Below are 13978 nucleotides of genomic sequence, written 5' to 3'. Positions count from 1 at the left end.
TCATTCAGGAATGAATGTTGTATAATGGTACTGAAAGACAAAGTGCTGTCACAGATGAGTTTATTACAAGGTTATTAAAAACCTTGAGACAAACTCTGACGTATTTTGGTCCTTTTCCAAAGCTCAAGAATAAATTAAACTTGGGTGTAGCAATGCAGACTGCAACTCCCTGCAATTTCATCTGGATACACCATCTGGGAACACTGATTGTCTGTCCTCACTACTGTAAGGACTTCTCTGTGCTCCCAAATAGCTGTAACATTTTTTACCACTGATAAATTACGTAAGTGGGGTTTGATGGAAGAAGGATTGATTAACAAATAAAGGACATGTGTAAAATGTCATTAAAACCTCTTTTTTGAAAGTACTTTACCATTAGATACAAGGATTTTTCAAATGATGCAATAATTTTGGAATGCCCAAGGTGGGTAACAAATAAGGAGGATTCTTTAGAAGGGACATGACTGGTAGATTTCAAAAGTTATGTTTCTTAATTAAGGCATTTTGTATTGGCCAACCAGAAACACTGGTCTGTGAATTTAAAAAATATTGCCAGTTTTATATAACTTATTCAATAAATGTGTTACACAGATGGCCACTGTTAATAATATAATAAAAAATAATAAATAATTTTTGGAACAATAATTTGGTAACTGTCTCCCAGTGGAATAGTTTATTTATACCCCACTGATGTAGTGTCTGTAGCTTTTTTTAAAGAAGTTAAACATTGTGAAGCCTGCTGCAATCCCTACCCTCACAGAAACAGTAGTAAAGTCTATTCTTGTTTAGATTGTGAGGAGTGACCTGAAAGAGCTCAGAGACCTCGACCTGAATGGAGCCCCCTATGGCTACACTCCTTTCTGTGACAGCCGCAGGGAGATGGACGGGTACCGCTTCTGGAAATCGGGATACTGGGCTTCACACCTGGGCAAGAGGAAATACCACATCAGGTGGGACAAGCCCTTACACACTGCTTGTGCACTCTGGGAACTGGATTGAAATCTGGGTGTTGGTGTTGATCACTGAGCCATTCAAGAGCCATTCTCAGTCAAGGCAGGAATTCCGATGACATATGGATTTCACTGTTTTATGGTGGTTTCAGCCACTTAATAAAGAAAAATAGCCCTTCAGTATGGGAACATGTTTTATTTTCTCATTATTTTTATTACTATTGTCAAAAAGAGGGTGACCCCCCAGAAATCTTACTATTTTGTTTTTTATTCCTTTTAGTGCCTTGTATGTTGTGGACCTGAAGAAGTTCAGGAAGATTGCAGCTGGAGACCGGCTTCGGGGCCAGTACCAGGCTCTTAGTCAGGATCCAAACAGTCTGTCAAATCTAGATCAGGTATATATGGTTTTGAGCAGTTTTCGGTTTATTTTCTTTATCTTTCTCAATATGTATGGAATATCTTGTATCTCAGCATAAATGTTACATAATTGCAAAGCTGTTTGCCATTTACTGCTGTTTTAGGCTATTTTCAGGAGTGCATATGAGCACAGCTCAGAAAACTGCTGATTTTTTTTTAATTTAAAAATGAGATATAACCCCAATTACAGAACTTTTCACCTTTATTTGTAGTTGTTCTGTGTGCATTTATGTTTTTCTGATGATAACCCTATATTCTGATAATGGTAATTATATTCGTGTTTACCAAGAGCTTGTTTTCCTTTTTCTTCTTTTTTTCCATTAATGTAAATTCAATTTTCTTCTGTAAGTTAACTGCAAATGCACTCTGGTGGTTGTTGTACATGGTCACCTTGGAGTGGCTGGAGTTTGTCTCACTTTGGGTGAACCTCAGAAGGCTTCATAACTGAGATTGTCCCTGCTTTTGGTGTTTCCCTTGTGGAATTACTTAACCACAGAAGATTTTTACCTGCCCCTAGCAGCAACAGGATCCTATGGTAGCAAAGCCCACATTGCTCAGTGCTTTTCTACACCCCTGCTCTAAAAGCAGGTTTCTCTCTTACATAAAGACATTATTACCACTTGCATTTTTTTCTCCAGAAATAAAAGTAAAAATTGAAAATAGGAGTTCTTATGATACTGGGGAAAGAAAAGTGGGAATACAGCCACACTAAATACTCAGACTAGACTGGACACCTGGAGCTGGCACAGCCTTCAGCTGTATGTTAAGAGCAAAAGGCTGAAATAACAGCAGCAGTCAGAGTTCACATCTTTCTGGACAACAGAATGAATTCCTGGCTCTGATCACCCATGCAGAGTCCTGATGTGATAGGGCTGTGTGTTCTCCAAACACAGTCTTACCCACATGCACAAGGTGTCTTTCTGAAAGACCTTTTAAGAGTCAGAGGTTGCAGGGTTTTCACCATAATGCTGGTTTTCAGAAAATTGGTTTTATCTAATGTTCTCAAAAAATTAAATCTTCTCATTTTAAGATTCTTATATTTCCAATTACAGCTTTAATACATGATAGCATATATCTCCTATTAGCCTGTTGGATCAAATCAAAAGCCACTTAAGCACCAGATGTTAAGGTAGCTAACTCTTGGCAGAATGGAATTGGAATTACTTTGGAAAGTGAATATTTCAAAGTAGTATTTTCATAATAATCTGGTTTGACCATATTGATAGGAGCTACTTGCTGTCTTCATTGCTTCTTCTTACACAAAATACAGCAATACTCCTAGAAATACAAACCACAGTGCAATGTACTGGAGACCTGGAGAGCTTTCATCTACTGATGAGGATGCATTATAAGTCTGTTATTACTATTTTTGTTTTAAATACCTGTTTGGAGTGTTCACTGCTCTTCTCAAAGAAGCAGCAATCCCAGCTCTCTCTTAATCTTCCAGCAGTACCATCTTCATGGGTGGCAGTTAAGGTTCTTAAACCACAGAAGAGAAGTAGATAGAAGGGGAAATGATGATTTTAACTGCAAAGGAGAATAAGTATAGAACTCCTAGGGAGAAAAAATGACACATCATAAAAACTAGACTTCCAGTACAGTAATTTTGTACAGAGCAGTTTTTGTATTTATTCTTTTTTTTTTTCATTTACTTTAAATCCTGAAACTAACAGCTGACTTTCTACATTTTACTGCATGTAACAATTTTTAAATTGACAGCTTCTAAAAGTACTGCAGTAATTCAGGAATTGTGATTTCATTTAGAAAGTCAGAAAGGCACAACAGAAAACCAGTCTCTCTTCTTTTGGAATTGAAATGGTGGTAAACCATTCCAAATGGTGATCAACTACATTCCAAAAATTATAAGTTATAAAAAAAATAAAGCATTTCAATTAATGCTGAATGTCTTGGCTCTCCATATAATTTGATGTAATTCTTTGGTACCAATGTCTGTATTTCAGTTAAATTATACATCTTTCATAATGCAGCAATATGTGCCATTTTATTCTGTCACATTTAGCAGTGTGACTTGGCAAAATAAGATGTGACTAACACTTGAGTGCTGACATTTATTCTGAAATCTAATGTAAGGGTTGCACACGTGAGGGTGCTTACCAATGGATGTGCCTGTTACTGTCCCTGCTCTTTGCAGCTCTGGCCAGAGCAGGAGCAGCCAGCCTGAAACCTGCCTGAGGAGTTTCTCATTTATGAATGCTGTTCTCTGCATTCAGCCAGATCTTGGCCCAGAGTTTTCATTACAAGATTTCCTGACTATGTAATAAAGGTCAAAAAAAAAAAAAAAACCGTAGAAGTAAAGTAAGGAACTGAGCCAGAATAGCAGTTTAAAGCTTTTCCTTCTCAAGCTCGTTTCTGGAATCCATTTTCCTAGAAGTCAGCTCAATTCAGAGTAGTGGCATAATCCTGTATTAGATGTTTTTTGAGTCTGGGTTGTTTTTTTTTCAAGGAATGGAAAGCTGGTTTCTATTCAATGCTAATTTATGATTTTACAAAATTTGTACAGGATCTTCCCAATAATATGATTCATCAAGTAGCCATTAAGTCTCTCCCTCAGGAGTGGCTTTGGTGTGAAACCTGGTGTGATGATAAATCCAAGAAAAAGGCTAAAACAATAGACCTGGTGAGTTGATCCTGACTTAGATGAGTTGTACAGATGAAAAATTTTGCTGTGATTTCTGGGGCATTTCAGGTTGAATGTGTTTCATGTCATGAAGCCAGCCTTGCTGGAAGGCACTGCAACATTCCATCCCTTCCCCTGAAACATTTTCTCCAGAGACCTCTCCCACTTGCTCTCTACCAAATCTGCTTACATTAAAGCTGAAAACTGTACCAAAAAAATCAGTGTTATCTCTTAACCAGATGGGATTGAGGCTTTTCATGCCCATACATGTATTTTCCTTATAATTTTTCCATAGTCAGCCAAGTTACTGGAACTGTGACAAAGTGCTGTTACCTGTCTGGGCACTATGGGCTGCTCTTGTTCTCCCCACAAAGAAGGTTCCTCCAAAACCTTAACATTGTCATGGTTTTCTTGGTCTGTTTCATTGCTATAAACAGGAGATAAAGCAAAGTTTTAAAAGCATAATGCTCAGGACACTATCCATGTTTAGGAAGAAGAAAGTTTCTTTCTTTGGGAATAGAAAGAGACAAAAATCTTTTTCCTGTCATTATTATCCCCATCCCATTTTTCCCCCATTTAGATTTTTTGACAACACACATACACTATTTCTGATGCTTTAGCTATAATTTGAAAGGAAAACTGACAGTTGGAACTTGGTGTGATTTTTCAGTATGCAAATAGTTTTCTTTGTGTCTTTACAGTTGTTAGAATGAGTTTGTTTGTGCTTTGAAGACAGGTGCTCTCTGTTCAAAACCCACATCAGGTTCAGTTTCAATGTGCCAATGTCAATCTTGCATCTCCTGGGCAACTTTGTCTAAATTTTAGTAGTGTTGTGCCAGCCACGTCTGTGCTATGCTGACAGTCAGCAAAAAGAAAAGTATTTACAATTCATTTGAGCTAAATTCTCTGAAAAGGTGTTATTTTCACATTGGCTTTGTTTACATCTAATATGTTTTAAACTTTCAGTGCAACAACCCCCAAACCAAAGAACCAAAACTAAAGGCTGCTGCTCGGATAGTCCCTGAATGGGTCGATTATGACTCTGAGATCCGAAACTTAATACAGCAAATTGAAAGAGAGAAGAAAAATCTAACATCATTATTTCAAAAAGGTAATTTAGATGCATATTCAGCTGTTAGCTTTTAAAAATAAAATATCAGTCTAGTTGAAATTAAGACTGGGGTCAGTAGGTACAAATCTTATATTTGTGTAATTTCCCATGTTGGTAGAGAAATGGTGTGGGGTTTGATAGTTGTGTGATGCTTCTTTCCACAGGAGTTACACTGACAGCAAACCCTCTTGTTTCATGCCAGAATCTAAGGGAAAGCTCAGTGGTCCTGTTCCTGCACCTCAAGCACAACCAACAGTCACATTATTTTGGCCACAAATATTAAGTAAAGCACATTAGCTTAGACTTCACTTGGATAAACTAAAGCTCATGTCTGTTAAGCAGTTGGGGACTGAGTATTAATTTGCCTCTGCATCTCTCTCTCTCTCTAGGTTTATCTATCCAAGCCTTTTTGCACTAAATTCTATTTTAGTTAGTTTGGGGTTAAGGTTTGGTTTTTTGTTTGTTTGCGGGTTTTTGTTGTTGTTGTTTTGTTTGGCTTTTTTTTTTTTAACTAAAATTTTTTTCAACTAAATAATTAAATAACATGAAAGCCCCCAGACAAACAAAACCCAAAAGCAAAAAAAAAAAAAGGCACAAACACATATGCAGGACTCCCAGTAAGACTTGACTTCTTGGACTAATGTAAAACAAAATGAAAAGATGATCTGAGCACTCAAGGTTGAAGAAAAAATGAGCAGATAAATATTTATAAGTCTTTAGTGGAGGAACAAATTCACTTTTCCTTTTAAAGAATTCTTAGTGGGTTTTATTCTTTGTGAAAGCTTTTGGTCAGCTTGTAGCAAGGCTCCAAAAATGAAGTTCATGTTCCTGAACAGACTGATTAGCAGGAAATGGAAAGTAAAAGGCTTTCTCCACATCTTACAAACCCAGGCACTGTCTGTGTGTAACTCTTTTGTGTATTTTTCCCTTTGGCTCCAGGGCTCAAGCACGATGAACTTTAGCACAGCCCGTGACCAGCAATGGTGACAGCTCCAGAGTCTTCTGGGAAGGACTGAACAGAATTTACAGCTGTTACATTGGCACTATTTGCAGCATTCTTTAATGTGAAGTCAAATATTTCATAACTTAAAGTGTTATTTAAAACATTTTAAATGCAATACAAAAATGAGAAATCCACAGGTACTTGGGGGTTTGGGGTTTTTTAAGTGGTATGGAGCAGCTTTCCCAATGGCTTTGTTTTTCTTTTCCTTCTCTAAAGTACAGTTTGCCCAGAGGACTTTGGAATATCAAGGAAGATGTGTTCAGCATTGTCAGTCCAGGGGAGGACACACACATTAAATATGTACTTGGAAACTGTTTTGTGCATATTCCATGCATTAGGCTACTGTATTTAAATATCAGAAATTTTGATTATATGCCCATAGTTTTGTCATTCAAGAAATGCTGTGGTCACAATAAATAACTTCATAAAATACAAGATGTCTAATTTAGACCACACAAAGATAACTCCACGTGGAAGCTAAAGCAAGGAATGACAGTCTTCATTTATTATGCAGGATTTCTGCACTCTTATTAGAGATTTTTAAAACTAATTTTTGATTCTTAGGCTGCTTTTGGCCACTTAAATAGTGTGTGATAAAATTCCATTATGGTTTTGGTTGAGGTGATTTTCTGACCAGCATACATTGTATCAGAAGGTCAGTACCTGAAAGCTGCTTCTACTCACTTTTGATTATCATCATTCTGTTTATAACTGAAAATAATAAAATACATGAGTATTTTTTGACTATCAGTGGTGTCTCCTGTAATTTTCTAAACCTGTACTCACAAAACTGTTGCTTTAATGGGATACTGACATTTTGATCCCACAAAAATTGCAGGGAACAGTTCTTACAATACACATACTTGAAAATGGGGAATTTTTGTCTCAAAGTGAAACCTAGTGCCTTAAATACACACCCTATTGTTCAGGCTGTGCTAGTTTCAAAATGGGATTGCATGAGACCACACTTTCTTATAGGAAGTCTTCCAGTTTAAATGCTTGAAGTTACACAAGACCATGTAATTAGCACTAAGTGGGTGAATCAGCAAGGATTGCACATTATTTCCATAGCAGCAAATAACTGAATAAACAATTAGAGAAATGAAGCAGATTTTGTATCCACTGTCATTGTCCTCAGCTGTTGGTTACTTACCATTTCTTACTGTAAGAGCGAGTATTTAAAATCACATGTTGCTGATATTTTTCAAGCCATATTACTAAGGAATGGGAGACATGCAGATTTTTTACAGCTCTTTGTATTCTCTGTGGTTTTACCTTTATGTATTTTGAACAGTTCTAACATGTCACATACAGGTTTTTAAATGTCTGTTGAGAGATTTCCTTTTTATGAAGTACCCAATGGAGTATTTCCTGTGCAACCCAATAGCAAAAGTCAGTAAAGCCTAATGTCAGTTCCCTTGATGTCTGACCCATTTCAGTGCAGGAGCTGTTTTGTTATGCTTGTTTTCTTAATTACTGTGGGATATCATGCACCATTACTAAAAATTCCCTGCATAACAAGGAAGTAACTGTTTTGCCATAGCAGAGGACAAAAACCCCCAAACCATTATTCAGCTGTTTGCTGCATTATTTTATTTTATTTTCAAAATATTTTTCAGATTTATACTTCCATGCTGCTGCCTGACTCTGCAGCAGCATTTCACACGGATCTGCCTTGGTATTCCAAGCTTGAAGCATATATTGGCAAACTTGCTTTAGGAGAGAAGTTAAAAGTTTTTTAAGAAACCTTAGGTCTCTTTAATTATGATTATCTATGTGAGCATGTTCTGCAGTATAAAAAGTGGATAATTCATGCACTGATTTCATGTTCATTTTCTTTGTAGCATCCTGTTCTTTTTAAAATTGGTTTATCTCTACTGGCTTTAAAAAAAGAAATCGTTCTTTAAATACTATTTCCTTGAGATTGCCTAAATGATTAGAATATAATTTTATAAATGTAATTTGCTGGAGATAATTTTGAAGATGTAAAAGGTTTCATGCTATTTTCTAGTGTTTTCTATATTTGTACAAAATGTTCTAGTTGGTTTTTTTTCCCTGCAAAATACTACTTTCAAAGAAAGCTTTTTTTTAAATATACAATGGTTTATAAAATAATAATAAAATAAAATAAGAAAGGTCCCACAAACATATTCACTGCTTTTTAAGGTTCTCTTTAAGGCAGCACTTTGAGTCATTAGCATGCCTTAATCCTAAATCCATGGATTGTGTATGTTGTACAAAGTATTAAAAGGTTCCACTGGAGAAACAAAGATGGATTATTTTCTGCTCTTCCTTTTTGTATTACACAATTACCATTTATATTGTATTACACAATTACCATTCCCTACGTGGCTAATAGAGCCAAAGAAAAAAATGGCAGCAAGTCCTCAACTGCCTTTCCTCTAAAGTGTTTTTGCAGGGAAGCAATAGCAGTGTTCAAATCAAGGCATCTGCTGTGAGGTGAGATGTAGAGGTGCAGAGAGAGATTGTTCTTTATTTCCAGTCTTTGTGCTCTGCCCTGTGAAAGGGATGAAAACACATGCTGCTTTAGAGTGTTGCCAAAACATGGCACAACTCAGGAAATAAGCAAAAGAATATTTGAACTATTCAAATGAAAGGGTTTTACAATTTATATTCCTATGACAGTGTCTTTTCTATGTCTTGATCTTGAGATCAGGTGGTAAGTTTAACAGAAAATGAACAAACCAGGCATTAGTGCAGTATTGTTGACGAGCCAGAGCTTTATTTAGTATTAAAAATATTTCTCGGTAATGTTCCTTTTAACCCCTTCCCTGAATCAAGTACTTGCCTTCAGTCTGAGATTTCATGGAATCACAGGATACCAGATTGGAAAGGACCTCAAGAATCACCTTGTCCAGCCTTCTTTGGCAAAAGCACAGTCCAGGCAAGATGGCTCAGCACCCTATCAGGCAAATCTTACTGTTCCAACACTGGGGAATCCAGCATTTCCTGGGGATATTCCAAGGGCTGGATGTTCTCACTGTGAAATCAGCACTCAACAGAGCTTCTACAGGTGCTGCAGTTAACTTCTATACAAGGTTCTCTTCCACACAGAATGTGGCTGCTTCCTCCTCTTCCTGTCCCCCACCTGCAGAAGTGCCCTGTGCAGTCCTGCACAGCTCCAGCTTCAAACCTGAAGAGCAGCATGAGGAAAGAAGGGAAGACAAATGCACAGCTATGCTTTCTTGTCATCATAAATATCTTTATTGTGAAAAATACCATAAAATAATTCCCACAGTTCTAGAAAAAACAGTTCTTGCTTTGTAGATTTATGATTCCATATAAAGACATTTTATAATTTGAAACATTTGATAAATCTCTGGCTAACTTTACTTACCCTTCTTAAAACATGAAACTGCTACTTAGTAATTTGCTGAGGGCAAAAAAAAATTATTCTCCCAATTATTTTGTTACGGCTTTATGGATAAAAGTGTGTATTACAGAGCAAACAATACCTTACAATAAGGCACTTTTAAATATAACTAACCTGCTATGCTATCCTGGCTAGTTTCCAGCAAAGCTCCTATAAACCACAGCCCTAAACAGAAGAATAATTCTTGTTCCAAACACCAGTCTGAAAACTGAAATGATAACAAGCATTAAGGTTTGTTGTTTTTTTTTTTAAGTTTAAACTAATACATGTCACAAGTTTGAGCTCTTCAGTTTGTAATTCCCTTCAAATCTCTTAAAATACTGATCAATTATCATATCAGTATTTTACCAGGTAAAATATGCTCCCCCCACCTTCATTTTAAAACAAGTTGGAAACGAGTTTATTAAAACTGAAAGAACTCCACAGAGAAAGCTTGCATCTACATACAGGCCAATGATGGGAACAATGTTTCATGCACATCTCAGGGTTGACAAACTACCGGGACATTTACTTCAATGTTCAGCTACTGAACATTATTGCACTACAGACACCCACGAATAAATAAAAGGCGAGTTCAGCTTCCTTGCATGTCGCCTGCACCATTAACACTCAGCATGGGACCAGCACTTCATTTGCCAGAGTCACATCAGGAAATGCAGCGCCAGAGCTGGAGAGCCTTGCAACATAAATGGTTTCTTTTAAACACAACTTGGTCTGGTTTCCCAGAATACTTCAATGCCCTTCAAAACAGCACCGGGGTGGTAACACTTCTTGTGCACAGCAGCTGCTCAATACTAGAAAGCCTTGTTCTCCGCTGTTGCGTTTTGCTATTGTTTCCAAGAACCTGTCTTCCAACAAAAGGAATCTATGAACAGCAATCATGCATCAATCATCTTCTTCTACTGACTACATTCAAGCTTTTTTGTTCTTAAAATGTAATTTTCCCATTTCCATTCATTCATTTTCAAAATGCACACTGTCCTTTTTTGTTTGTCTCTGTCCCGCTGCCTCCGAGAAACAAACCCACACTGCTCCAACATCAGTGCCTAGTATGAAGAATTTACTCATGAGGGAACATCTTATTCCTTCTCTATACAAAAAAAAAAAAAAAGAAACCTCAGGAAACAATTCTCTCAGCTCGAGCTTTTAAAGCTGCACAAGGGCAGTCCTTTGAAAGAGAACTTATTTCCAGCAGTCCCCTGGCACACAAGCACAGCTGTCTGTAGTCTTTACTGTGACTTCGCACAGCCCCGCCACTCCTGCATGCACGCAATCGGGCACATCGCTCACGCTGCTCATTCAATACTCATTTGCAAGCAGCCCCTGCTGGAGAGAGCAAGGCAATACACAAGTGTTCCAATGGCTCACACACAACCCAGGGCTAGCACACCTGGGTGGAGCTCACCCCTCAGGGCGGAGGGCTGACAAGAGCCGCAGGAGGACACGGACAGCTGCCCCCCACAGCTACCTGCCCAACCTTAGGTACTGCCAGCAAGCAGCAGGTGCACAGAGGCCAAGCCCACGGGGCAGCAGGCTCCTCACTGTGCAGGCAGTTCTTATGTCGGAGCCCCAGCCCCTGAGAGCTGTGCCAGCCTTGAGCACTCTCAACAGCCCTGAGCATCTCCAACACTTCGAGCCAAAATATTTCCAACAGGTCACAAGCACAAGTTGAACTTGTAGAAAGTCATTCAACTTACTGAACATCCAACACTGGAGTTTAAGAGGCTGCTGTGGTGGTTTTGTACCATAAACCATTAGAAATCACCACACAACCTCCTCAGTTTGAAGATAAATTTGTGAACACTGACCTTTAAAGTGCTGTTGAAAAACATTTTACAAAGCTGCATGGCCTCACAATTATATTGGTGAAGTACTTGAGGCAGGAGCCAAGGGTTCTACTTCAACAGCAACTTCATCTACAGTAAGAAACCCCTCTCTTTCAGACTGAAGGCCTTATTTGCTAATTTCATTTGTTTTACTGAGGCTGCTTAGGTTTTCAAGTGCCAGGAGTTGAAGCAAGAGAAGACTTCTATCAACTGATTATTGTTTTCGAGTTAAAATCCAATCAAGAGAACACTGATGAACTGTAATTCTTGCATTCCAACAAAATGGCTGCTGATGAAACTCAGTAATTATGTCAGTAATTATGACAGATGCAGTTACAGAACGAGAAGACTCCTCACTCCTACCAGCTGCAGCCCTGGTAACACCACACAGCGCATTCACACAACTCCAACAACTACACCAAACCCATTTTAAGTATGTGCATATAGAAAAAAATTAGAAACAGACTTTTGGCTAGTGGGAAGTGAGTCCCTCTTTTTGCCCACAGCTGTCTCTGCAGTACCGATGCTATTACATGAAACATAAAATTACTACAATTTCATGTAGTACTAACTCTCTGTTGCATCATCCAGCAGAATTGAAGTTGCATTGCATGGTAAGGCTGGAGTTAATATCACATTCCTGCAGTACACTCACATCACAACCTGTCTCAGTTCTGACTTTATCTACAAAACCAACAAATTGCTGCAGAGTCAGGGAAATGTCACATCAAATTTTCTGCTCAAATTTGAAGCAGATGTTTTGTTGAAGTGCAAACTACTCAAAAATGATACCTAAACAAACACCCAAAAATCACATTAAGAAAAGAAGCGTTCTGAAAATCAAGTCTTTCCCCCCATCCCCACCTCACTGCTGACAATTCCACCAAGGAAGTCACCCCAATTAATTTCAGGTTAGTGAACAACAAAGTGAGCAGTATTTCAGCTACAGATACCCCCAACCACTCTTTGTCCAGAGCAATTGTTGGGACTGGTTCAGTGCGCAGCCTCTTCCCCACCCCTGGCACTTCCATCACCAATCCAGCAGGTGGCCACTTGGGTTTCCTCTGAAAAATACTGGGAGATGGATCATTCTGCTGAGCGCAACCAACAGTTTGTTAACGTAGAGACTACTGTAACTACCCTTGCCATGTTTATTAGGCCCCAATCCACAAAAATATTTACATGCATTTTTATCTTTAAGCATATACTTGAATTCTAAATTTAAAGTGTTGTCCTAAGTAGCATCTTACTGTTTTTTCCATCCATAGGAATAAACGTGTCCTGCATGTCCACAGCAAATACATAGGCAGCACAACCCCCATCAGTGTGAGCTTGTCAAGCTCATCACAAATCAAACCCAACAAAAGAAAAAAGGAGCTTTCTTCTAGTGCAGTAAGACTCTGGGTTAAGGACAACATTATAGAAATTAAGATTTTGGGTCTTGAACTGAGAGACTTTTTATTTTTCAATGAATTAAGTAAAAAACAGCAGCAGCCACCCAGAAACAGTCTTGGCTCTAACTGAAGTGAAATTTGAATGTAAATGGTCCTCCTCCAGAACCAAAGGGGTTGAATCCTTGCCACGTGTTCCAGCTCCTGTGGAAAGGGTTGTTGCCGCCCTGCTGACTCTCTGCATCCAACGGGTCCTCTCCCGCATCAAACTTCCGCCTCATTTCTGGAGGAAACAAAACCAAGGTGGAATCATGGCACAGTAATAACAAGGCTTCCTCAGAGTACTTCAGCTGCTGCTATAATCTAAATGCAGTTTGCAATAGCACTTGAAGCAGAAGGAGACACACATATCCTTGACATAAGTATATCCAGAGTTGGTCAATCCTAGAAACCTCTATAAGACGTTATTCCCTAGAAGACACCTTCAAAATATAATTTCTATTTGACTTTTAACAAAAGTCATTGAGTCACAATAAGTACAGATTACATCTGACTTCATGCAACAGACTTGATACAAGTGTTAGTGTACTGCTTTCTCAAGATGGGTAAGGGCAGAAAGGGAAAAAGGGAAGCTGAAATGCTTATTATGACTTACATGTTTGTTTTGACCTTGATGTAAAAAAAGTAACTAAAATAAGAAGCCACTGCATCATTACCTGGGTCAGTGAGGACTTCTTTAGCAGCTGCAATATCAATGAATTTCTTCTCTGCTTTCTTTTTTTCTTCCTCACTCTGGAAGTTATCAGGGTGCCACTGGGATGCCAGCTTTCTGTAAGCTTTTATGATTTCTTGCTTTCGAGCATTTCTAGATGAATAAAATTACAGATAACTTCATTTTCTGATTGCCCAAATGCCACACTAATGAAGTTTAAAATAAACACTGAGACACCAATTAAGGGCATCGGGAAAGTTATGAGGTGCTGTTAACCTTCTGCAAGTGGCATTGAGGACTCTTTACACAAAACAAAGGAAGCAAGCTGCAACCTTAAGCAAAGATTCCTCACTCTCTCATTCACCACCCATATACTTCTCTTGGAAAGATGCTACTGCCAGTGACTGCAGAATATAGTTCTCAGTCTGAGGAATTTGCCATCAGATGAATAACAAAAAACAGATCAAATTAGTTCCCAACTGGAAGGACGACCAATACTAGTTCAGAACTTTGCTTGCTCCTCATTATCAAGGGAA

The 13978-nt window shown here is 38.3% G+C and overlaps 2 protein-coding genes across 2 annotated transcripts in view; one reads left to right on the top strand and one right to left on the bottom strand.

The window, feature by feature from the left end:
- Positions 1–6869, top strand: part of UGGT2 (UDP-glucose glycoprotein glucosyltransferase 2) — a 75145-nt gene extending 68276 nt beyond the window's left edge. The window contains exons 35-39 of the mRNA XM_066545114.1: positions 790–950; positions 1231–1345; positions 3889–4005; positions 4972–5116; positions 6056–6869. Coding sequence (XP_066401211.1) covers positions 790–950; positions 1231–1345; positions 3889–4005; positions 4972–5116; positions 6056–6078 — 561 coding nt within the window. The 3' untranslated portion in view covers positions 6079–6869. The remainder of the gene's footprint in view (positions 1–789; positions 951–1230; positions 1346–3888; positions 4006–4971; positions 5117–6055) is intronic.
- A 2452-nt stretch (positions 6870–9321) lies between these two features.
- The window catches only part of DNAJC3 (DnaJ heat shock protein family (Hsp40) member C3), a 29961-nt gene continuing 25304 nt past the window's right edge, over positions 9322–13978 (bottom strand). Inside the window, exons 11-12 of the mRNA XM_066545113.1 lie at positions 13447–13595; positions 9322–13013 (exon numbers count right to left, since the gene is read on the bottom strand). Coding sequence (XP_066401210.1) covers positions 12856–13013; positions 13447–13595 — 307 coding nt within the window. The 3' untranslated portion in view covers positions 9322–12855. The remainder of the gene's footprint in view (positions 13014–13446; positions 13596–13978) is intronic.

The sequence above is a fragment of the Molothrus aeneus genome, chromosome 2 (genome assembly GCF_037042795.1).
Source record: "Molothrus aeneus isolate 106 chromosome 2, BPBGC_Maene_1.0, whole genome shotgun sequence".
Taxonomy (NCBI): domain Eukaryota; kingdom Metazoa; phylum Chordata; class Aves; order Passeriformes; family Icteridae; genus Molothrus; species Molothrus aeneus.
This window is presented reverse-complemented; position numbering and strand designations above follow the sequence as displayed.